Genomic DNA, 25,276 nt, shown 5'->3' with positions numbered 1-25,276 from the left:
GTCCCTGATCGCCGACCAGCTGAGAGGGATGTCCAACCTTCGGCGACTCAGCATCGAGTTCCACCGAAGAATGATGACTTACTAGTATGTTGCCCCTATATTCCTAGCTGTGTTGCTTGCCTTGTACATACAGTAGTTGGCTATTTTCATGGCTGTGCCCAGCTGTGAACAATGTCAAACTTGCCCGAATCTCCCTATACAAGAGGTCTAACATTGGCAGACAAGCTTTTGAAAATTTCACCAGCCACATATGCATTTCAAGTTTGGCATCCGCAATGGTGGTAGACCTGTGATCTTTATGGATTTAATCGTCCCGCTTGATTACATTGTTGATGCGATCACTCTCAACAGCATCATGGCCGATGGCATCAAGATCCAACCTAGACTCCAAATTAGAGTCAACCGACACTTCACACATGCCTACAAGGCTTTACTGGAGACGTATGTTCTACATCAACAGCTGCGGGCAACGCTGTGGTGCAGTCCTTTGGAACCCACCTTTTGTTCTCTATATACTGGTACCGGTCGATACGGACACTCTAAAACATTCGGTTCGTATTTTTTAAAACCATATACGGTCCGGCTCAAGTACTTGGATCCATTTCACAGCACAAGTGTAGACTCTCTCTTCTCGTACGAAGCGTTGAGCTTTCACTTACGCAAATGAGCACCCACCATACCCGTCAACTGCCGGCCAACAATCTGGAGTCAAACTTTTATATACACAAAAAGCTCACGATGTCTCACCATTCTTTTTCCAGTCTACCGCAAGATATTCACAAACTTGCCGGCAGAAGTCCATCTCCTGATCGGAGGGTTCTCAAGCCATCCGAGATAGAAGGGCTTATCATCAAAAGAAATTCGAAAGAGGTACTCAAAGTCATATTTTCATGACCTTACCTCTCGAGGCAGCAGTGTGGACTTGGTGTTGGAGTTAATTACATTCATACATGAAAAAACAACCTGCCAAAGGTGGTTTGTTCTCTCTTTGGAGCATGCTCTCTATCATGTTTCTTCTCCCAATAATACACCGACACCAACCTAACCACATACTATACATGGGTCACTGGACTTGCAATAGATATATTCTAGCCCGACTCAGGGAAGCAGGCATCACACAACACTGGTAGCAAGGACAGAATCGTCGGTCAGGTCTACCCAGTCAATTTGCACGTATCTAGGTCATTCGATCCGAGAAGGACCTCAAGCAAACAAAGCTTCCCCATCACCACTGGGGGACGCCCACGAGCCTGGGATCGGTGGCCCCGAATAGGTTGAACAGATCTCCACGACCTGGAAGATGATGAACGATATGCTCTTCGACAAATTCTACTCTCCCACCCTTCAAACTTCAGCCAGAAGTAAAATTCTCAGCCTTTCAAGCTTGCAGAGATTGCGGTTCCTCTGCAGTGCATACAGAACACAATGCTCGGCCTATCATCGAGCTGCTTTAATCCTGTTGAACGAAAATGGCCGGTATATCTGATTCTATGGAAAGGACTTCGGTCGATCAGGCTCAAAAGACTGCTTTCCATTATGTGCAAGGGAAGCAGCCTAATTCACCGTGAGCTAAGACTTTCAAGCGGTCTCGCCGGCCACATATCCTCACACAAGGGCAAGGAATGGGACTGCCCAGTCAAGGGATGCACAGAGGTGTACAAGACTGAAGCTGGGCGGTGTGGCCATTTGAACAAAAAGACATAAGTCGTGGATGAAAAGATTGCTCCATTTGAATTACGGCAAATTTGGTACCCCGAGTATGCTCTGCACGGCCATATGCTCGAAGCATCAGCAAAGAAGGACCGTGCCAGACGAGACGTCGACCTCTTTCTCGATCGACAGAACAAGCGCGTGTTTGCTGGGTACTGTCAGACAAGAGCCTGGCTGTCGAATTGAGAAATCTTGTGGTTCAGATGCTCTTGAAACTGCCGCTGGATTCATTTCTGAGAAGGAAGACGGAGAACTATAGAGATATCTTCAGAGACATAGGGCTGAACGTATCATCGGCGTTGAATGAACACCATATGAAGCTATTGGTAATACCAAATACGAAGTCTCTTGTGGCTTCAGCGAGTTGCCCTGGTCAGAAAGCGGATGGGCCAGAGATCGATTGGAGAAATTCGAGGAGCCATATTGGTTCAGCTCTATAATAAATATCACCGGGATGGGCATCTGTGCACTCCCATCATGGATCAACCCGGCAACCTTGACTTACTATTCAGATAGCTGTCGAGTCTGAACCAGCACCTGGCCTCACCACGTCTGTCGTTACCCTAACAGAGAGTGTTACGGGGAGTTCTCTATTCTGGCCGGAGTGGTCAACCACCTGGAGAGCGAATTGTGCCGCTTACTTCAGTTTGAACCTGTTCAGAATAGTATCCAAGGCTCCAGAAGTAATGGGCCTATCATGGTTAAGGTGGATGTTTGCAAGGTCTGATTTCGTTTGTTTTGAGGGCTGGTTTTGATTTATACCGACTCAGAACTACAACCCTTTCCCACAAAGTCAAATTCCCAACACTACCGTCATTTCCGTTGAACTCCACGCGGCTCACCTCGAAGTTGTTGCGTTAAATATATGCCAAGTTTCATCTGCTGGCGGTAGACAATTCGCTCACAGAGGTACTCTACTCCTCACCACCAAAAAGGGCCACAGCCATGTGTCAGAACGAGGTGTATCTTTTAGGGGATTTCGTCACTCCAGATGCCAATCTGTTAGACATTGCCAGAAGTTCGCAGCCTTGCCTGCTTAAGACAACGTTTCGAGTGGGCTCTTCAGTTCATCGAAACAGGCACCTTATTGTCCGAGGGATTATATATTTTGTAGCAGAGGTTACATGAAATAACAAATGTATGCCTGATGATATTAAGCTGCAAAGAAAAATGGCTACAGCCCTTGAAGGATACCCTCGGGGAGGCTCTATACGAGCAAGTCTTGGAGGCTAGGGCTGCTTGATCGATGCCAACTGTCATACCCAATAGCAACACGTTATCTGCGCCCACAAACCAATTTGTTGCTTCGCAATAGTACAGAATGTGAATCGGTAGCCCTACCTCGATATATATAGAGAACAAGATACTTACCAACCTCCGTTGGTTGCAGCCAGACAGGTCGCCGAAGAAGTCGGCACTATGGCTACACCCGCCAACCAACTGATACCGAGGACACTCAGACCCACGCCGACAAGGATCTAGGTGGCCCTTTACAGACCTGCCATGGCCCAGTGGCCTCGCTGTCTCGTCAAACAAGAGAAGTTGTATCCGAGAAAGGCCTTAACCACGCACAGGAGCTACACAAGCTCAAGCCTAATGATGACCGCACCCAGATTCTATTGCGCCTATTGGCGTGGGATCATAACAAGCGGATCACCGCTTCCGAGCTTGCACCGTAGCTAAGGTGGTTAGGATAGCTCTCTTGCCCCTCGCGATGCTGGCAATACCAGTAGTACCACCTTGGGCCAACGCAATGACGATAAGACTACAGACGGCCAAGTCTTTGGTGTGATGCTATAAAAGGTTTGATACATCATAATATGTAGTATCTTTGACGCGGAAACATCTAGTTTACCGCAGGTCACCAAATGCACTTATTTCTAGAGAACATTCACTGAGCACATGATGTTTGGGAAGTCCTCAATGACGATAATCCCAACGGTGATCTTGTCATGGTTCTCAAAGAACCTAACTCTGCGAACTTGATTTCAGATGTATCAATCCTATAACAAGCAAATATTCTTGCTTGACGTGGCTACCAAGTGGACAAGGAGGTCATATATGATTCCAGCTATTTCTGGCTCACCCCGGTCAATCGCTGCCCCACGTCGCTGCAATGCTTGATCTCACAACTTACAACATCCTCCCTCACATCACCACACGATGAGCACAAAAGACTCACTAAACTCCAAAATGCCTTTAATAGAAGCTCGATCACTCGTTGCATCGTTCTCTCGCGCCCTCACATCGTTCCAGTCATCGCAAGACTCATTCCGCATCCTCTGTACTCTACCCCACACTTCCGATGTCCCCGCGCCGCGCCGACCATCCCGCCCACTACAGAATCTTGTGATTCTTGACTCAAGCTTCAATCCGCCGACGTTAGCGCACGCAAGCATGGCGAGGTCTGCGTTGAGATTAGAAGGGGAGAAGAGGTTGATGCTGCTGCTGTCGGTGAATAATGCTGATAAGGCGCCGAAGCCGGCGAGTTTTCCTATCAGATTGAGTATGATGGAGGCGATGGGGCGGGAGCTGCTTGATGAGGGTGTAGAGATCGATGTTGCTGTTACGACGATGCCTTTCTTTCATGATAAGGCGAAAGCCATATCTGAATCGGGGTTTTATGCTACACAAGATGGAGGTCAACCAACGCAGACATTCCTCGCAGGCTTTGACACCATAGTTCGCATCTTTAATCCAAAGTACTACAACGAGGGTATCCAAAATTCGCTCGGGCCGTTCTTTAAGAAGTGTAAGGTGAGAGTTACGACGAGGCCGGATGAGACGTGGGGAGGAGTCGATGAGCAGAGAGCGTGGTTGACGAAGGAGAGGGTGAGGGATGTCGGAGGTGATGAAGCTTGGGTTGATAGAGTGGAGATGGTCGAGGGAAGGGAAGGCGATGGTGATGTGAGTAGTTCACGGGTGAGAGAAGTTGTCAAGAATGGTGAGGGGGGCCTGGAAGGGTTGGTTGGAGAGGAGGTGAGATGTTGGATTGAGAGGGAGGCTTTGTACAAAGGTCGCGATGAGAGTCTGTAGCGCTATTATGTTAACTTGGAGTTTTGAGATAGGCTGCTGGCTTTCGGCGATCTCACAAGTCAAATGCAAAATTTTACAGATGCACCGAGATGCTCATGAACACTATTGGAAATGTATGCAAATATGGTCGGTCCGTGACCTGAGCGGTTCCTCGAGAACAGGAACTGCAGGGTAGAGGACAAAACAGAAGTGATTTCACAGCAACGCTTTGCTTGGCGACACAACACCAGTTTATAAGATACTATTCCTAGTACGGATAGATGTATTTGTTTCTGCGGCTATTCCAAGCTTCAGTGGTACTCAGTTCAGAACTGGCAGGACAAGTAGTAACAGAAGAGAGGTGTTCGTCTGCACACAAGCATTGAACAACATCATGCACTCGGCGCGCAGCATCAGCTTTATGAATGCGCCCATACACAAGCCGGGCCTTCACATTTTACCATGCATGCATATCTTGAGGCAGATTCTATACATAATACACAATGTAGATCTAGACACAATATCAACTCCAAAATCCGTTCGCCCAACTCTCGTAGACATCACAGAGTCAAACACAGCCTCCCACCTCAGCGCAATGATTCATGCAGTCGCATTCTGCTTCCGCATTCGATCTCAATTTCGGCGCAAACCTCCAAAATGATCCACTTCAAAAAATCCAAGCTCTCGCATCGCGCAGAAAAAAATCACTGCAGCGTCCACTTTCTCTTGCTGTGATTCGCTGTACAGCTCAAAGTCGTCTGCAGTGGATCACCAACGCACAGCCCATCAACCAATCAGAACCTCCACATTGCTCAAAACCCTGAGGCTCAAAAAAATCAATTCTGCCAGCAACTTTTAGGCGGTGAAGAGCGAGTGATCCCGCGCCCCACAGGCACCCTATAAAAGCGCGCCTTCGCTCCGACCTTTTGGACTTTTTTCTTCTTTTCTTCTTCATGTCGACAATACTTCAGAGAATCATTTCTATAGTATTCGACCTTCTCTTGGTTCCCTAAAAGAGCCACAGATCCCACCCTGGTTGATGAGTGCATATCCTCGACACCCTAGAGTGAATACCTTTGGTCCTCTCGATCTGTCCGCAAGGACGGCGGTCTTGCCTGCTCCGGTGGGTGGCTGTACAGAGATGGTTGTATTTGATGATCTCGACCCTGATTGCGGTCTTGCCTTCGGGCGCGCGGTCGGGGTGGGTGTTGATGGACGTCTGACAGGCGTGTTTTCTCCCTTCTCTTTTTCGTTGCTTGCTGGGGCTTGCCCTGGAGGTGAGGAAGAAGCTCTGCTGTGATGTTAACGTGTGTTGCTGTGGTGACTGAAGAACTTGACGCGATGGTAAGGAAAATTCTGTTGGGACAGCGCCGTCAGGTCGTTGATATGCACAAGTCTTGCTCGAGTGCATGTGTATTCCCGAATGTTATGCTGATTAAATATTCTCTAAAGAGTCCTCCTGCCTGAAATACGCCTTTGACCTCCAAGACAAACGAACCCACGCGCTCCGCCGTTCCCATGTGCCTCCGACCGTCGCGCTCTATGTACCCATCCGACCGCCCAGTGTTCTCGTCACTCATTGCATTCGTTGATACCTCGTGGCCTCATGGCTTCCGCCCGTAAACGTACCGCACCATCATGTATCCATGAACCTTCCGACTACAGATCGCTTTTCGCATCGCCGCGAGGAACTGCGGGTATTCCTCCCTCGGCCAGTTAAGCACGTTGTGCCAAATATACAGCGTGTATCCTACCACGAGTCAGCGAGCGAGCGAGGAGATGCGATGGCGAATACATACCCTCAAGATCGTTTTCCAAAGTCAACCTGACGTACTCGCCCAGCTCAAAAAGCTTCCGATTACTGGTCCATCCTCCCACGGGTAGCTGCAGCCCAAACATCGTTAGCAGGGTATCACCTCAAACAAATCCGCCGTCGCACCTTGTAATCAAATATCCTGACATCCGTGAAGCCAGCCTCTGTGATACTCCTCTCCTGCAGCGCCTCCTGCTGAAGAAAAAACGTCCTCCCCGTTGCCGCGCCGCCTTTCTCGTACAGATCCGCCCACTTCTGGAGTGCAGGCTCGCTGTCTGTCGTTCCGTCATCGGAGTAGAAATGTATGTCAGCCTCGCATGATTGGACCCAGCCACCGGGTGCACAGCAGCGATATGCTTCTTGGAAGAGGGCAGGCCAGTCTTGGACTGATCCAAAGAGGTAGCGGATGTGGGTGAAGTCGAAGTAGTTGTCTTTCCAAGGCCAGGTGAGAGTTGCGTCTGCGATCTCAAAGTGCACGTTTGCAGGGACCCATTCAGGCTGGGTGGGTGAGAGATCTGAGCCGATTACTTGAGCGCTTGGATATGCATCTGCAAAGTCTCTGAAGACGGTCAGTCAATTGAAGTGAGGCATGGGGAGGGGAACTTGCATTGCCCATATTCCGGAACCAGTTCCGACATCGAGAACTCTCTGAACATGGGGCGATATGGGCGCCAAGAAGAGATTGTTATCTAGCAGTATGGTGAGGTAGTGATGAGTGATGTCAACCGATTGAAGTTGCTGCTCATCATTCGGCATAACATATTCATGAGCATAGCGATCGCTGTGATATGTTCTCCCCTGGATAGTTCTGTACTCGAGAATGCTCGCCGTCACCGAGTCCGGGTACATAAAACTTGCACTGAGCGGGAATATGTGAGTTGAGCGGAACAAGACATACGAGAAGTGGAACAAACTCACGCATCGGATCCAAGAGCTGAATCAATTTCATAACGATCAATATCGGAAGTATCCTACAAACACGGCAAAAAAAGACACAAGATGTTAATTTCTCAATGACTATTACTCTACAGGTTTTATGTAAGAGAGGGAGGGTACAACGCACCTCAGGGTCCTCTGCGGGGATGAGCTCAGCCTGAGGAGCGGGGGAGGATGGAGCAGCGGGGGCTGCAGCGGCTGAAGGAGGAGGAGGAGAGTCAGTAGCAGTAGCAGTGGGGGTGTCTGGAGGCAGTTGGTCTGTCATGATATATCGCGATCCATAGGATTACTTGATACAGTCAGTTACGTTTATGTGAGTGATATGGGGGGGCGTGAGTGGGTGTGTTGTTGGTTGAAGGGGCCCGGATGTTTTTGTAAAGAGTGGAGATGTTTCTCGACAGGGTTAATGTTATATCAGATATCGATAGATGATGAAGGAGAAAAGAAGAAAAGAAGAATGAGAAGAGGGAAGAAGAAGGAGTCTAGAGCCTAGAGCTAAAAAACCAAAAGGTCGGTATAGCAAAAAGCAACCTTGATTACCTTACCTAGAACAAGGCGAGGGAACCGAAAGAAAAGATCAGAGGCAAACAAAACCCAACCGACCCCTCCTTCGTCTGCCTTGGATGGAACCCAAGATGATCCTAGACTAGACTAACTAGAGCCTTGGGCTGTGAACCAGAAAGTTACTTGTACTGTACTTTTGGTTCTGTTTGCTAAATGGTGCTGTACAGTAGATCCCGTCGCTCCCGTAAGCGGTGTCTCAGTATGGTTCAGTGGGGGGCTGCTTTTAGTCTAGTGCCCTCTTGTCTCAACCTTGATCGTTACATCACTTGAGCTTCTAATCATCACTCGTGATAGCTTCAATGGAAACTTTTTTATCCAATCAATTCAAGAGCGTCTAACGCTCGTTCAATTCTAGCAAAAACCCCGGATCCTACTTATTCCCCAGTATCGCGAATGCTAACCCCCCGCACCCAACTACCTAGATCTAGTATTTCTCCCCCAGATAACCTACTTCCATCACGCTTTGGTGAGCTGGCTCCACCATTCGAAGGGAATTCTCTCTTCCTCCAGTTCCCCTTCCATGAATGCACACCAAGTTTCGAAGTCCTCCTGCAAATTGTTTGGGACCCCGTCGGCAGTAAAAGTTGCCGACATTTGCTGACACCACTCCAACACATCAACCTCGTACCAAGGCTGGCACTGATCACGGTCGAAATACCCGAGTATAAACTCGATCTCATAACCGTGTTGCTTCTGCCAGAAATAACGTCTGTTCTCGTGGAATACCGCTCGACTGACGTTCCAGATTGTCAGATCACGACGTCTGCATGCATCGAACCACACAAACCACATGTACCATGGGTTCCATTCGGTATCAATAACGAATTCATGGACGCGACCAGGTCCACTGCGACGAATTGTGCTGGTTATGTCGTACATCAACTCATACTCGCCGGCGCAATAGGGTCGAACTGCATTGCTAAGCGTTACCCACGAGCGCATGAACTGCATGGGCACTATACGCCCATCGGCAGTGATTTGCGCAGTGATTGCGTCCAGAGCTGCAAGAATACTCTTGAGCAGGGCCTGCTCCAGAATGTCAATCATCTCGTACTCGATCATGATGTCGAGCTTCTGGCGGAAAATGTCGGCGACTTCTCCAGGATACGATGCCCTCCAACGGGTCACCGATGGGCTGTGCAAGTCAGCATGAAGCGTTCCAATAAGAGTACCAATGGAACTGACACCCACCCATTCATCATCTACACGAGGCCTCTTTCCCTTGCAAGTCTTCTTGAGCCCTTCTGGACACTCGTTGTAGAAGGTAAGTAGGCTGACGTCTCGACTGGCATATTCCTGCAGCATCAACTCCAACAGACGAGGCGGAATGTGCGACTTGAGCGCCAGGTCCAGCGGATGCTCGGTGAAATACGTCTCTGTGATTGCACCTTCAACAAAGGGAAATGGCTCCGTGTCCGCCCAGTTACACACCGGATGGTAGAAAGGGGACTTGTCGGTGGCCAACACGCCGTCGAGGGCGTTGGGCCGAGTTGGGTTCGGAAAGCCATAGCTACTCAGCAGCTCAATCATGTTAAGATACATGTCAATCCCAGGTCTACCAATGTCAAGTTGGAGTTGCTTCAAGAGTCTCGTGGGCATGTGTCCAAGACCCATATCCAACCGCTGATAGCGAAAACCGTTGAGGGATTCACTCACCAAGTTCGCTTCCCCATCAGCGCCCTTCTCAAGGAGCCACTGAAGAGCCACATAGACACTCGCACGAATTACCTGCTGCATCTGTTCGCTTCGCGGACTATTATGGTGCTCGTCCAAGTTGAGGAGTAGAGCGTCGATGGGTCGATATTCCCTCCACGAAGGTCTAACAGTCCAGCTCATTTCGACTGGGGCTGCGCGGTGTTCGTCACAGAGACGCATAATCGGCAGGTAGGCCGACTCAACAGCGCGTCGAAACGACCTAAAGCTTGAGGCGCGGAGGACAAATGGACGGACGATCCGACTCATTTGAGTGCAGGCCAGCATGAGCTTACACAACACATCGACTTTTACGTCGATGTCATCGCTTAGAGCTTGGGCGGTGAGTACCTGTAGCTCTTCTGGCAGGCCGAGAAGAGTTTTGTGGGGGATAAGCTCGGAGCCAGAGCCAGAGGTGGAGGCAGGTGAGTTGTCCTGAGAAGACATTGTGGTGGCAACGAAATGCTACAGAGACAATGTTTCTGAAAAGGAAGAGGCTGTTTGGTTTCTCAAACGGATGAGGAGAATGTGTGAGTGAGGTTTAATCTCTAGTTGATACTGCAGATAAGTGCCAGTTTATACTAGCAGAGACGAACAATTCTTTACGGGAACATGATGAGAAACCAGGACAGCTAAATGCTGCTGTTCGATATATTAACTATACAATAATGTTAAATTGAGGAAGAAATATTCTGTTCTTTTAACCGTGAATGTGATGAGTGCGGGAGATCTCGTCCTGTCACCACTGAGTCTTAGGGTGGCATGTGTCGTTGGAAACAGGGAGGGGAGCAATATAGCACCCGGGATGTCTCTCTCAGAATGGAGATCAGAGCCTTGCTATACAATACCCGGCGCTTGGGGGCGTGCTAAATCTGGATCGTAAATGCAGTCTGGCCACTGTCTGCCAAGCGGAATAAATCACCAAACAACCCCCTTTAACACAAGAGCTTCTTGTTTCTGAGGGACTAAGTAAATTGTGGAAAGTGATTGATACAGCGAACAGCGATCGGCTGTCAGAGCTCTTTATTATGTTCTCAGAAAGAATTGTTCGTCTTTTTGATAGACAACAAAGAATGGGCATTTCGTTGAGATAGGGATACATAGTTGTTCCAGATAATACTAGACATGTGAGAATATTTATGCTGTATGCCCTCAATCCGATTAAGATCTTGATCCTAAATAATAAAAAGACTTGGGTAATTTAGTATAAATTTAGGATGAACCTATGATACCTAAGTTTAGGATAAGTTTAGGATGCCTTTAGGATATGTTCAAAATATCTTTACTTTGATCTGACATTTCTTTTGCTCCCCGAGACCTGACTAGCAAATAAATGCATGAACAAGTAATCTCCTTGGCATCAGTTCTAGCCATCTACTCAATGGCGGCCTCGTCATCGTCGTCGGCCTTCATGGCAGCCGCACCACCATGGACGTGGATGGTAGGATTGTGGTGCTGAGGTGATGATCGGTGTCTTCGCTACGGTCTTCTTCTTCCTCGCTCATCGGGATTTCGTCGTCCTCGTCCAGAATTTCCTCCGATTGAGTCCGGATGTACTTTGTGCAAAGAAAACACGCTGCATATGGGCCGTTAGTGGAAAGTCACCGATAAATAAGAATATGTTTTTACCTTCCAGTATTTTTCAACTTTGGTCTCCTATTGGTACGTTAGAGATTTACCCGACTAAGAACTACAATAGCATAGCATACCTGTTTGACCAGGAACCGTTCATGTCGGTGGGCTTGGTCTTTCTCCAAGGCCCGGATGACATGCTTCTCCCACTTCTTCCACGAGACACCAGGGGGGTTCGAAGATTTCCTTTGCCGTCCCCTTCGCAGCCCATTTGTCTAGAAACTCCTGCGAAATGGGCTCCTCGTTGTTCTCCGGACAGCTATCCGTGATTCGAGTAGCGCTTGAGGTCTAAATGTCCTGTGAGAGACTGTGATCAGCTAAGATTGTGCCGTATGGCCATTCCTTGCACTGATCAGCGCTTCGAATGTTGGGGAATTACTTACGAACCTTACGATTCCTCTGTGAACTCAATGATAGGTCTTGTTTGATGTGATCAGTAAAAGGAACACATAAAGCGGTTGTGCAAGAGTGCTGCTTGGGGGAAAATAAAATAGAACGGAGGGAGAGGTGAGATTTTTGGAGATGTGAATGTGTAGGGGACAGATAATTATTTTACAACCATTGCCCTAAACTTATAATGATGCACTGAAATATTGGGGAATTCAGCTAAAAATGCGAATTTCATTGAATGCCAGTGAATCATTGCCCGCCAGATCGCTTTCAGAAAGGACTTGATTCCCTCTCCATCTCCACCTCCACCTCGCCTCCTTTCCTCCTCCATCACCATCTTACTTCACCTACTGCGAACCCCCTCTCTCTGATAGAAAATCCATATGCAATACCTATCGTTATGTCGCATCGCATTGAGAACAGAAGTGAGGTGTCTTGCCTTTGGCTTCTGGTAAGTCTTCGCATTCGTAATGAATGGTTTCTCAGTTTTCTAACCATATAATCTCTAGATCGCTCCATTACCACACTACTTCGACTTCCGTCTTACTATTTTCGGTCATTTCCGCAATCTTCATCTGCTACAGTTTCGATTCAGCGTCAAATCCAACACTGCGCTGGTCTCCTATGCATTTCGACTCCTTCATCGATGGATACCCAGCTTCCAACAACTGCACCTTCCATGTATTTGTTGACATCAGTCCCTTCGCCTTACCCCTGAAACGCCTGAGTCACCATCCTCCGCGTCAGTAATCGAGAGAAACGGCGAGCACGTTTCGCTGCAGCCCAAAGAAGTCTGACATCCGAAGAACTCGAGAAACAGAAGGAGTAGAACATCAAGTTCGCCCAGAAACCCCTTGCGCATACCACTCTATACATGCTGAGACTCTCGAAGAAGTGGTTCATTGAGTTTATTGAAGACGAGCACCCTGGGATTGATGCCCAGGCTGCATTCTCTGCCCCTGACAGCAACGAGCCGGATCATGTTCTTCTTAAAGAATACTCTCGGTATCTAGCACGCTCTCGTGTTGGAAAAATAGGAGATACATTAAAGGTCAACACTGTCATTGGCCATATCAGCTGCCTGCTGTGGTCAATGGAACGGAATCTAACCGTTCCTATAACAGTGATATTCGGAAGCAGATGGGCTTCTTCATATCAAACAACTTGGCTGTTCAGGAAGGCCTCACGACGGAAGCTAAATTTAGGCTTCTTACTAGCTCGAAAGACGTCTCTTTCATTGTGTCCAAGTTGTATGAACCCGAGTATCTCGGCACATTTGGCTCAATGCGCGCAGTTCTCAACCTCACACTCTATATGATGCTGGTCATAGATACGTGCGGCCGCGGTGGGGAGTTTGCAAGAAAGCATGTGAGACTGGAGCATATGTGTCTTCGATAGGAGGACGCTCAATTCTACTGTTTTCAGAGCGTCGAGGACGATGTGTTCGCCGGCTGCATCAATCTCAAGGTCTTTTGGGCATAATTTAGTATAAATTTAGATAATCTAGTATAAATTTAGGATAGGCTTAGGATAAGTTTAGGATACCTTTACTTAAAACCGATGTTTTCTTGCTCCCCGAGGCCAGGTAAGCAAAGAACATCACTCTTGATGACTCTCAGTTCAATATGAGTACCTATTTCAATAGCTTCTGAAGATACTCTCCGTCTTCTCGTCAACACTTTTCGGCGAGGGCTTCAGCAGTTGGAATGATCTATCCCAGATAACGCTACCGTCTCACATCGCCAAGACTGGTCGTCGGATCCAGCTCAAGGAGGAGCTGATGGATGTGCCGGTGCTCAGACGGATGATCCATCACAACCTGACAAAGGACCCGTCCAGATAGTTGACATCTCGCCACAAATCTCCAGACTTGGACAATGGTGTGGTATTGAAACGAAATGTGTTGGGTACTGCCTGCACCGTGGAGCTGCATACGTTCTAGCAATGAACGCCAGTGATGACATGCGCAGATTCCTCATGGGCCATAAGCCAGGCAACAACACTTATGCCAGGCACTACCAAGCCAAGGTGTCGAAGGTTGACTTCCCACCCATGTTATGTTACGTGGTCTTGATCAGGTCTCTCTCTACCTTCTCGCAGGGAAGCGCTCTACTCAACCGAAGTGACAATGCCCCTTTAGCACTATCATCAAACGGCCTTGCTCGTGTTATGGCGCTTCCCGACGTCGTCAAGGAAGATAAAAAGCTTGCCTCTAGCCGTGAGAAGATACTTCAAGAACATCCCAGCATCAACGAAGCTCGACGACATGCTGGCCTTTTGGCCGGCCAGTACGACGATACGACAGCTACCAGGCGATCATGTATTGACTAATGGAGTAGACGATACTATGAAGATGGGTACAAAGAACATTTCAAACCACTGGCACTTCGGATGACGCTCAAATTTCTCTGCCCATCAATATACTCACGTCTGCCTTCTACTACCGATCAGACTTCAAATCCTAAGGAGTCAGAGTGCCGACAAGACCATCGCACGAACCTAAGATGGGATTGACAGTCAGGCCTTCAGTGACTTGATGAACCTCGGAACAGACATCATCGGATTCCCATGGCCACTCTTCATATCGTGGTGGGCAGTCATTACAGGACAGCCTTAAAACGTCCTCACATCGTTTGTGTCTACTATTGGGTACACCGACGTCTCTGCTGGTCGGACGCTGGTGCCCCGGATCTGTCCATTCTGTACTCATAATGAGACCACCCCCCCAATACCGACGAGTCTTCACATATTGTACCTTCTGGCATTTGTAGCATCATTTCCAGGTTCATACCAAAGTTCAAGAGGGTGTTGAGCTCTGCCCATGTTACGGCAAAAAATATGACTATGCGAGAGAATTCACAGCATCCAGATGGAGAGTCATTTGAAGGTGAAGCGACGAAAATTAGGCAAAGGATCTGCGGATCACTAGTCTGGGGTAATAAAAAGGGACACGAGGCGTGTAACATAGGCGTTTGCTGATTGATGTGTCACTTGACACTACGTGTATGGGGATAAAGGAAATTGGTTATTATTCTGATGGGGACCATCCAGCAGGATACTAGCAGACATTCGGAGTTGATCGCATGTGCATAATTAGGTTTATTGAAGATATGGAGCATAGATCGACCTTCTTACACGTCTAGTACTATCTAGAACAGTTACGTATGGGTCTAGGTAAGAAGCAAAGAATTTGTTTTATTTTTACTATGATCCAATATAGATTAACGCCTCAGTCTACAAATCCAAATCTAAACAAAAAAGAGAAGAAAAAAAAACACCTACCTACTAATATAAACTTACCTAAATATGTAAGAACATCCTCGACGATAGTTGTATACACTACTCGTCTGCCTCGCTTTCAGTTCCATCTTCATCGGAAGTATCATCGGCGCAAGTCCCATCGTCAACACGATGTATAAAATTCCAGGCATCCAAGGGCATGCTGACCCAATCTTGTTCAGTGCTATCCTCGAGCCAGGAAGGATCGAGCTTATCGTAAATCTTTCGAAAAGCATACGATCTAGCATCGATCAGATCTTTAGGGGGGTACCATAATTTGGGGCGTACAAACTCATGAACGCACCTCTCGAGATCAGGGCGAATCACTCGCGGCGGGTCCTCCAAAGAATATTGATTCCAGTACGGCCCGTGGTCTTGTGAAGAGGCCTGACGGATGGAGACACAAAGCTCGCGCCAACACCAGGTGCCGTCTCGTTCAAAATCGAGACCGCCATTTTCTCTCTGCCTTGCTTCAATACTGCGAAGAGCTTCAAGAATGTTTTCGAGTGCTGGCTGTTCATGGCCACCGATCCCGTCATGCTCGACCAGCAACTTTATCTTAGCCTCAAAGGTATCGGCAAAGTAACTGGGACTATCTCCTTTGTATATCCACGGAGCAAACAGGTCATCGAAAAGGATTCGGACCAGCTCGCTGAGTTTTGTCGATTCGCAAATGTTGAGGTCATCTCTGTAGCCAGGAGCAAGACGAGACTTGAGAGTCAGTCCGAGGTCAGAGGCCAATTTCTTGAGAGAAACCTCGGACAGACCTGGCGGGAAAGCCGACTGCAGTATCAAGTGCATATCGCTGCCGGATTCCTCAGCAAATTTCGCGTATCCTGGATGTTTACGGATCTTTTCGTAAGACGCCCTCTGTAGTATTGTCGACGCACCTGGAAACCCCAATCCCTGGTTAAGAAGGAATCCAACTACCTGGCAGATGTCCCGATGGTTATCTGCATCTGTCGCCGTGGAGAACATAGCCAGCAAAAAAGGAGAGACAACGCGAGAATATGTCATCTCTCCCTGGCGGCATAGTACTTGTTGCGTCTGATACCCATTATCAAAGAGCCACTCAGCTACTTTGATGTATTGATCAACCGAGCAATCCCCATCCACAAACGAAAATGAAAGGACATCAAGCGGTGTCCTGTAGACTGAGTGGCGCCTTTCCCAAAGCTGACTGGTGGGAACGTTTCTATGCTTGAGACACTCAATTATGAGATCAAGATTGGCGGAAGAGCAAGCGTCGAGAAAAATATCTCGCTTCCCGTCGTAAACGTGCTTGAAAGTCAAGTGTAAGAGTCGAGAGGATACGTGGTGAATGTTGAAATGATCTCTCCAACTTAAATCATCATCTCCAATAATCAAGAAGAGAAGTTCATTGGGTAGGTCAAGCAGACCAACCCCACGGGACTCGTTCTTGCTTTCAGGAAGAGACATTCTGCCGTCGTTGTAGTTAGTTGATAGAATTTGGTCGTTGTGTTGACTGTAATGCCTGTTGAAGTGCCCTGAATACTGTCATCTCATGTCCCAAGGCCTTGTTTTATACTGAGGTCTTTTTACTGAACATCTAGTTTCCGTATAGCCTTTAATTCTGAACATTTCAGGCGGTTGCTAAATGGCAAAGAGCATAAAAGACTATCATACATTGCCCTCACACGGATTCTTTGTGTCTCTTAGAGCTTGGCTTGGGGTAAGGGGAGTGAGAACAATGGTAAATGGTTTATTTCGTGACCTTTCTCGACTACCGAGGACGCACTATTGGGCCTTTCTTTGTTGAATGATACCGACAGAGAGAAAGACTCGAAACCAAAGCGGTGTTAGTCTTGTTCTCATCTTCCTGCAGTCATCTGTTCAGACTAAGAAACAAAGAGAGTGGGCATCTCTCGGAAGCTTCACCTGTTACCTATTCAAGAACCTTACTTCACTAACAGTAAACGACAAGAAACTCAGCTCTGGTTTAGTTTCATATTGCAAAAATATACCTAAGGGACAACAATCGACCAGGACGTGTTCTATTTGATGTGAGCGCGACGAGTTACGCTAGGGGAGGAAAGAAAGCCCAGTATCTCGATCCTAAATGATAAAAAGACTTAGGCAATTTAGCATAAGTTGAGGATATTCTTAATAACTTTATGCTACCTTTGCTAAGTTTCTTTTGACACCTTATGCCAAGGTCCTTCATCATCCTTGCACCAGAAATGGAAGACTCGACTCTAGCCATTAGGGAACTCTAATACTGGAGGACCTGGCTCCAGAAGCTCTTATCCAACCCGATCTAAACGGGGGATCTGAGGTCTCGTAGCGTGCCTGAAGGGCTGTGAAGAGCTAAATAGTTCCAGCATGGCTTTCGAAACCGGATGGGGAGGGGAAGCGTGAACCCAAGCTCCAAGACCTTTTGGACGGCGTTCATCCACTCTTCGAAATGTTCGCGCGCACCTTGCGGAAATCCATGAGGAGAAAAATCTATCCTTCATTCCTCCAGCTCCGATGCGTTGGGGAGTTGATCTTTGCGGAATACATCTAATTCGATGGAAAGTCTTCTCATCGCAGCTTCGCCAGAGCCAGGCTGAGGGAGCGCAGATGCCGCGGTTGCTGCGAATCGTTCAAGTGAAGCAGGTGATTTGAATTTCAATGTGCATTGCGATGAGATGGCTTCCAACAACGACGAGTCGAGTTCTTAGGTGCTTGGATCGTGCACTTCTTTGAGCTTCGTTTGGAGGCTGTCCAACTCCAGCAAAGTGCTTACCCCTGAACTCGATTCCATTTTCTTTAGTTTTGCAGAAGAGTTATATACGGCTTTTATGTTCAGAAACTGAGTTTGATTGAGGATAGAAGACAAAGAGATGAGAGAGGAGGGATGAGAAGAGCGAAGGTTTATATGCCCAAGAGCAGGAGAAATCATCGATCGAGGTTGACTGTGAATCATCGTCGCGTTTACCTAGTATGAATTTGACTGTGAATCATCGTCATATAAGCGATAAACATAGAGCTACGGAGTACTTGACGACGAGTTATGCAGAAGTTCAAGTAAGTAGAGTGTCAGCTCGACATAAAACTATGATATGGACATTAGTTATCTTTAAAAGATGCGAGCTACAAGCACTAGGGGCCAAAGTATCACCTTGAAATACAAATGCAATTTTGATAGACGCAATAATGTGAGGCATAATGTTGAATTACAAGTTCCTTAATCTCCTGATATACTCACTCTCCACAACCAGACTGCTACCCAATTTGCTATCTTCACCATCGCTGAACCGACACGCCCCTCGCTTCCAATCAGTCAGCTTCAGCTGCTATATGCTCAAGCCAACCCTTAGAGTGCATTTTAAACTCTAGGGTAAGAAAGTCCCAGTCGCACAGGGGCATGTCCCACCACTCACCTATACTTCTGTCCTCAAATCTCGAAGGGTCAATTGGCCCTCTGTCTTCAGCAAAGCTCATTCTCATCCAGCACAGGCATTCTGCCGGGTACCAACTATAGTTTTGGATTCTGAATAGGTGAATAGGGGCGTCTTCACGGCGGTGGACACGGTTAAGGATTGTTCGATCGGTAGCGAGATACGAAACTGACATGTTGAGTTCGTACCAGAACCAGAGCCCGTCTTGGTCAAAATCGAGGCTGCCTCGTTCGATTCTTTTGCGTGCCATCTTCTGAAGACTTCTCCAAATATCTTTCAAGACCCGCGCTTCACCATCATGGACAGAGTTGTACTCGATTAGCGCCTTGACCTTGTCTCCGAAGTTGTCTGCTATTCCGTTGGGATCCTCTAGTCTGAGAAGCGTCCTAGCCTGGTCCCCGGATCTGTCCGCTTTATCTTCTGGCCTCCAGGGGGGATTGAATCGAAATGGTAACTATACAGTTCCCACATGAACGTGTGGATCTCCGTGCCATCACATTGATAGATCTGACTGTTGAAGGGACTCTTCAGGGTCAAGCCTTGGCCATCGAGCTGCTTCAAGAACAGTCTCAAGATGGAAGCCGGGCAATAAGTGGCCAGCATGAAGCTTATCAAATGTGTATGCCTATATCCCATCGTCATGTTGTCCGCCTTCTTTACGGGATTCGAAAAGTCTAGAAAGATTCGAAACATCAAACCCATGTCGACGACGAAGTGGATGACATCGCAAGTTGCTTGAAGATGTCCAGCATCAGCGGCGTACCATATCATGTACAGTAAATCCGCAGAGAAAGGACGGTATTGTCCAGAAGCAGCACCCGTGTTTTCATTCGAGTAAGTAAGCTCGAAGCCATGGTCAGACAGCCACTGCCATGTATGCTTGAATTGTTCGACAGAGATGTTTCCAGCCCGAAATCCATCGACTACATAGTCGCCTGCTGAGCGATGAGGACTTTCCCAATCATCACCAGTTGGAGTGGCGTTTTTGTTCAGACACTCGATCAATATATCCACGTCGGCGTGCATGCATGCGTTGCGGAAGAAGAAAAAGTCCCTGTCCTTGAGCACTCGCTTACCCAGATGGTGAAAGAAGAAAAAGCACACATGGCGAAGTCTTCTAAGATCCTGCCACTCAAGAGCATCATCTTCCGTCATGAGGAGAAGAACTTCGGGAGGTAGTCGAAATAGACTGCTTTGGTTCGTGTTGCGTGTCATCGACATGTTGTTGCTTGACGGTCGATGTATGCAAAGTTGATGACAATTTCTCAAAGATTTTGCGCCAAGGAAATCTCATCAAGTTGTTGTTGTTGCTACTTGAAAGGTTCAAGTGTTTGGACTAGCAGTCCATAATTCTCAATATATTCACAGTCCGTCACACAGCAGTTCCACTGGCAGTGGGAAGCAGACTTAGGCAGAAGCATCACTGAGCTATGAACAATGCCACTGTCCTCACAATATGGCGTCTGTTCCACTGGTATTCATAGAATAAATACAGTAGATTACTAAGAACTTAGAACACCAAACAGTCCCTCGCCAGCGCGACTCAGGGGCTTTCCGAAACAAGCATTTTATTTTGAACTTCGATCGACGCTGTTCTACCGAAGCTATGGACATACCATTACTGGTTACTGCTAATTACTGTTGTTGTGAAAAGGTTCCGGGCAGGGGCTGCGTTCAGCTCTACTCTGGATGACCAGCTCCAACATTGTGGATGCTTTTCAGCCAACCTTTACAGACTCAGACCAACTGTCCTTTATCACGGATTCTCCAATAACCATCGAAATACAGCCCCAGTACTTCAATTGGTATTAATATACGTGGGTAAAAATGAGAAAAGAGACAAAGGGAAAGGTGCGGTCGTCACGATCTTTGCTCTATCGTCCCTGACAAAGCCATTGTTCAACAAAGAAGGACTCGGAGCACACAACAGATAGCTTCAAGGTAATCTAGTTGTAAAAGCGAACTCGGCCCAACCTTAATAGACACTTGCACCTTACCTAAACATCCCAGGCTATTGTTCCATGTTAGGGGGGGAGCCTCATAAAAAGACAGGCCCGAGATAGAGTTCGTTGGACCTTGGGGGGAAGAAAGCTTAACTGGTCTAAGGTCCTACTCAGCTTAGCCTAAATTTATCTAAACTTATCTAAGTCTTTTCCTCTCCTAGACCATAGTTCTCTTGCTTCCCCTTGCTCGGTCTTTGGACCATGTTGATGAATAAACCTGTTACTTTTCATTTAAATCAAGGACAATCTTGACATAAACTTCACGCTCTTGAATGATCATTGTAGGGAACTTCGGCATACTTTACACACCTTTTCTTTTCTACTTTCAGTCTATACTAGTACAATATCTTACAACTCGGGATACTGGTCACTACTTCCAGGAGGAAATACTACTGTCGGTTCACTCTACGATCTGCCACCTTTCAATCTATCATCACGGCCTGTTAGAGGATGAAATCCCAAGCAGCCAGGGGCATCTGAGCCCACCTACGTCCCGCTGGTACCACTCCTTGTGGCTGAACGCCATTGGGATCTTGCCCAGCTTCGAGAGCTCTCTTCTTAAGGACCCCCCTCCTCGCACGCGCCAGTTCCGTGTGAGGAGCCCAGGCTCTTCTGAAGTACGGGTTAATCATCTCTGCGTCTCCAGGGTCGGTGAAGTGAAGATCCACCGTTTGGCTGCAAATATTCTGATCAGAGATATAAGCAACTGTCAGGCAGAGTTGATACCAGCACCACACTCCATCGCGGTCAAAGTCAAGATAGCCCCGACTTACCTTTCTGGCATCAATCCTCCGCAGTGCGGTGACGATGTCCTGAAGCATGTATAGCTCAAAAGCATTGGCGCCCTGGTGTTGAGTCAGTAAGCAGATCTTTTCTTGGAGATCATCGCCCATACTACGGGTATTGTCACCCTTGAAGATCCAGGGAGCGAACATATCATCAAACAGGATGCGGAGAAATTCTGAGATGCATCCCAATCCACGCGGGGATGAAAGCCATGTGCGACTATAATCGAAAACGAGGCCCTCATCGTTGACCTGTCTCAAGTAGAGTTCAACAATGGAGGGTGGGCAGTTGGTCTGCAGCAGAGTCTGCAGGATGGTTGGGCGATTCCCCTTGGCTAGAGGGTCATAAGCTGGCCACGTTCCTCTCACCCAATGTCTCCTGTCCGGATGAGGGATTCTCAAGCCCTTGCTGTAAAGGAAATGGATCACGTCGCAGATCCCTTGATGGCGCGCTTTGTCAGTAGCAATTGGAAGCATAGATAGCAGAACAGACGAGAAGCAAGGGCAAGGCATGATGATCAGGGAGCTTAGCTTCACAAAAGTGAAGAGTTCACACCCCTGGTCCGACAGCCATTGCCAAACCTCAATGAATCTCTCTGCAGAAAAGTTACCTTCGTAGAACCCTAGTGTAACAATGTCGCCGGGTCCGTGGTAGAATGCTTGTGTAACAGTGTCGTCGGGTCCTCGAGTGTCGCCGGGCCCGCGAAGTCCGTCGCCCCAGGCATTGGAATATCCAGACTCCTTGTAGTTATCATTCTCCGTCTGACTTGGGTGAAGGCCTTGTCCCGGCTGAATGATACCCAAAGGACCCTCGAACAGGCACTTCTGACGGCACTCGGTCGGTACGGCGTCATACAGAGCACAAATAGCTAGCGTATCGAGATCACCGCGGAAGCAAGCCATTCGAAAGATGCAATAGTCTCCTCCCTGGAACATGGGCCCCCGAGCAAGCTGGAATAGGCGAGATGATGTACGTCGGAGGTTCCAGTGGTCCTCCCATTTCAGATAGTCCCTGCCGACAATGTCAAGTAGAACCTCAGTTGGAAGTTTGGACAGAGAGTCCTGCTGTTGGTCATCAGTGGTGTTAGACGAGGAAGACATGGTGATAGAGTGAAATATTGAAGAGTTCGGGTTATGCAGAGGGTGGTGTTTACTACTGTAGTGAGGAAATACCATCGCTTCAGGTTCACATAGACGGAATATATACTCGCATCTTGGACTACGTAGACTCATTCATGTTCAATATACTTACAGAGACATCATCGACCATAGTAATGACTGTGTTCTATTGTTTAAGCAAAACATACCCGAGAGTCGATGAACTCAGACCATTCTCTACAGTGAGGATATTTCCAGATTATGCACCAGACATTTGTATACCAAAAGGGTAGTCAAACAGGGCAATTTAGCCAAAGACAAGCTTATGTTCAGTCAAATGGCTAAAACATCAAAGCTTAGATAAAGAAAATCATCAACATGAAACAGACTCACGAGTCAAGGGAACCAACAGAGCTAAGAACGAAGCTACTCACGCTTGAACCACGCTTGAACAGCCCCATCACCACATGGGCCTAGTGCCGCCCCATCCCTTTAACCACCTGATTGTCAAACAAAACCTCACCAGAAGAGAAGCTCGAGCTGAAAACACAGGACTTTGCTCATGTTCTGTTTATCTGCTAGCAACTAGTGATTCGGAGTGCCTGGACAAAACGGAATAGTCTATCACGATATGTCACCCTAAAATCAAGCTATCGAGAGATAGTTGGTAGCTGTTTAGACTACTTGTTTAGAGTACCTGTCACAAAGAGGCTAAATCTAAGGTTCTAGAATACTTCCGGATAGTGACAACACGGATATGCATGGACTTTAACGTTGCAGCTGCTAATCAATCAATCATATTAGAACCCTTGGCAAAAGTGATAGTAAATGAAGGACCTTCCATCTTGGGCTCTCCTTTAGCCGGCCGAACCACCGCATCGGATCCGGAGCTCGCTCATCTACCGAAGCGCTCCACTTGGATACGCGGGATCAGAATCATCCCATCTTTTGCTTATATCCATGATCCATTTTATCTTCAAGGACTATACAATCTAAGTAAAAGTCCACCAAGAACAACACTTTGACCTTGGAAGGAAATAGTAGTAACATTTGATAGGGGGGGGGGCGTGTGGGCTTCTACAGATAAACCCACCGCGCCGAAACATCAACGGAATTCCCACGAATCACATCCCGGACCGCTTCCGAATAGGGCAACATGGGCCGGGAGGGTCCGTGGCTCGATGAAGCATTGCACCCCGAAATAAGGCTGTAATCTATCGTCAACTTCGCCGAATTCCCGTATGCCAAGGGGGGGCTTTTCCGATGCTAGGATGATGCTCACTCCATAAGGTGGAGGATCAGACTAGCTTGGCTTACACGATGGGACTGAGATAGCTTAGTATATGAACTTCACGATATCTCACTCTCCTTGACTCTCCTCTCAGTATTCTCTCCTTCATTCTTTCTTGTACAACCAGTAGCTGGGTCTCTGGTTTCTTCACTTACACACAACATACTGCCACTGTCACTCCCTATATCAACCACCATGCCTTCTCTCTTCAAGACCCTCTTCGCGGTCGCCGCCGCTCTCCCCTCCGTCCTCGGTGCTCTTCCCACCCGCGCCGAGGGCTTCGCTTCCTCCACCACAGGAGGAGGCAGCGCTGGAGCTGTCTACCCCAAGACCGCCGCTGAGCTCGTCTCCTACCTCGGCGACTCCTCCGCCCGCGTCATCTACCTCGACCGCACCATCAACTTCATCGGCACAGAGGGTACCGCCAGCGAGACTGGTTGTGCCCCCTGGGGAACTGGATCCAAGTGCCAGACTGCCATCAACCAGAACAACTGGTGCGGCAACTACCAGCCCAACGCCCCCAAGGTCAACGTCAAGTACGACAAGGCCGGTATTCTGGGTATCAAGGTTGGTTCCAACAAGTCCCTGATCGGCGTTGGCTCCAAGGGCGTCATCCGTGGTAAGGGTCTCCGAATCGTTGGTTCCAAGAACGTCATCATCCAGAACATTCACATCACTGAGCTTAACCCTCAATACGTCTGGGGTGGTGATGCTATTACCCTCGACAGCACTGACAACGTCTGGATCGACCATGTTACCACTTCTCTCATCGGTCGTCAGCACATTGTCCTCGGAAACAACGCCTGCAACCGTGTCACCATCTCCAACAGCAAGATCGACGGTACCACCAACTGGTCTGCCAGCTGCAACAACTACCACTACTGGGGTCTCTACTTTGCCGGCTCCAACGATCTCGTCACCTTCAAGAACAACTACGTCTACCGCGTTTCCGGCCGTGGCCCCAAGGTCTCCGGCAACACTCTCCTCCACGCCGTCAACAACTACTTCCACGATGTCCCTGACCACGCTTTCGAGATCGACTCTGGCTCCGTCCTCGCTGAGGGTAACATCTTCCAGAACGTCAAGTACCCCGTCAACTCCAAGGGTTACCAGGGCCAGCTCTTCGGTGTTCCCACCTCTGGCTCTCCTTGTGCTGCTTCTCTCGGCCGCAACTGTCAGCTCAACGGCTTCGGCAGCTCTGGTACTCTCGGCGGCACCAACACTGGCTTCCTCAGCAACTTCAAGGGCAAGACCATTGCTAGTGCTTCTGACTACAACAGCGCCAAGAACGTCATGACCTCCGCTGGCTTCGGCATGGCCTAAACTAAACTAAACTAAACTAAACACCTTGTTTGAGATGAGGCGTTGATATAATATCACATCTGGCAGCATGTCACTTCTTTGTACATAGTATCTTTACATATCTTATCTGGCCATACATATTAGGCCTTTGTCAATATCAGTAACATATCTTGACTCAATCACGCTGTCACCAGAGCTGAAAGTCGTTGTGATAGAATGACAATGGTGAGGAAAGACTACATCCAGATGTTAACACCTTACAATCACGAGTCCATGATAAAATCCATCGTATTCCCCAATGCTCATAACTCAATGACGCGCCAAAAACAATTAACCTTCTTGAAAGTGTAAACACCAAACAA

General features: G+C 48.0%; 8 protein-coding genes across 8 annotated transcripts; 3 read left to right on the top strand and 5 right to left on the bottom strand.

Annotated features, from left to right (window-relative positions):
• Positions 1–3,903: 3,903 nt before the first annotated feature.
• On the top strand, positions 3,904–4,746 carry FTJAE_13082 (cytidylyltransferase family; the record flags this gene model as incomplete). The annotated part of the gene is made up of 1 exon (XM_037346188.1): positions 3,904–4,746. The coding sequence occupies one exon, from the start codon at positions 3,904–3,906 to the stop codon at positions 4,744–4,746; it is 843 nt and encodes a 280-aa protein (XP_037199881.1).
• A 1,040-nt stretch (positions 4,747–5,786) lies between these two features.
• Positions 5,787–7,739, bottom strand: FTJAE_13081 (methyltransferase; the record flags this gene model as incomplete). Its single annotated transcript, XM_037346187.1, has 6 exons — positions 5,787–6,081; positions 6,355–6,475; positions 6,525–6,609; positions 6,665–7,097; positions 7,457–7,509; positions 7,602–7,739. The coding sequence occupies 6 exons, from the start codon at positions 7,737–7,739 to the stop codon at positions 5,787–5,789; spliced, it is 1,125 nt and encodes a 374-aa protein (XP_037199880.1).
• A 755-nt stretch (positions 7,740–8,494) lies between these two features.
• FTJAE_13080 (uncharacterized protein) lies at positions 8,495–10,177 on the bottom strand (the record flags this gene model as incomplete). Its single annotated transcript, XM_037346186.1, has 1 exon — positions 8,495–10,177. One exon carries the CDS (start codon positions 10,175–10,177, stop codon positions 8,495–8,497), a length of 1,683 nt encoding a protein of 560 aa, XP_037199879.1.
• A 3,200-nt stretch (positions 10,178–13,377) lies between these two features.
• FTJAE_13079 (uncharacterized protein) lies at positions 13,378–14,083 on the top strand (the record flags this gene model as incomplete). The annotated part of the gene is made up of 2 exons (XM_037346184.1): positions 13,378–13,381; positions 13,473–14,083. The coding sequence occupies 2 exons, from the start codon at positions 13,378–13,380 to the stop codon at positions 14,081–14,083; spliced, it is 615 nt and encodes a 204-aa protein (XP_037199878.1).
• Positions 14,084–15,091: 1,008 nt separating this feature from the next.
• Positions 15,092–16,471, bottom strand: FTJAE_13078 (uncharacterized protein; the record flags this gene model as incomplete). The annotated part of the gene is made up of 1 exon (XM_037346183.1): positions 15,092–16,471. The coding sequence occupies one exon, from the start codon at positions 16,469–16,471 to the stop codon at positions 15,092–15,094; it is 1,380 nt and encodes a 459-aa protein (XP_037199877.1).
• A 1,033-nt stretch (positions 16,472–17,504) lies between these two features.
• On the bottom strand, positions 17,505–19,656 carry FTJAE_13077 (uncharacterized protein; the record flags this gene model as incomplete). Its single annotated transcript, XM_037346182.1, has 3 exons — positions 17,505–17,626; positions 18,418–18,809; positions 18,905–19,656. 3 exons carry the CDS (start codon positions 19,654–19,656, stop codon positions 17,505–17,507), a joined length of 1,266 nt encoding a protein of 421 aa, XP_037199876.1.
• Positions 19,657–20,881: 1,225 nt separating this feature from the next.
• Positions 20,882–22,324, bottom strand: FTJAE_13076 (uncharacterized protein; the record flags this gene model as incomplete). Its single annotated transcript, XM_037346181.1, has 1 exon — positions 20,882–22,324. The coding sequence occupies one exon, from the start codon at positions 22,322–22,324 to the stop codon at positions 20,882–20,884; it is 1,443 nt and encodes a 480-aa protein (XP_037199875.1).
• A 1,483-nt stretch (positions 22,325–23,807) lies between these two features.
• FTJAE_13075 (pectin lyase precursor) lies at positions 23,808–24,935 on the top strand (the record flags this gene model as incomplete). The annotated part of the gene is made up of 1 exon (XM_037346180.1): positions 23,808–24,935. The coding sequence occupies one exon, from the start codon at positions 23,808–23,810 to the stop codon at positions 24,933–24,935; it is 1,128 nt and encodes a 375-aa protein (XP_037199874.1).
• Positions 24,936–25,276: the final 341 nt, after the last annotated feature.

This window comes from Fusarium tjaetaba (genome assembly GCF_013396195.1).
Source record: "Fusarium tjaetaba strain NRRL 66243 chromosome Unknown NRRL66243_c0000384, whole genome shotgun sequence".
NCBI lineage: Eukaryota > Fungi > Ascomycota > Sordariomycetes > Hypocreales > Nectriaceae > Fusarium > Fusarium tjaetaba.
This window is presented reverse-complemented; position numbering and strand designations above follow the sequence as displayed.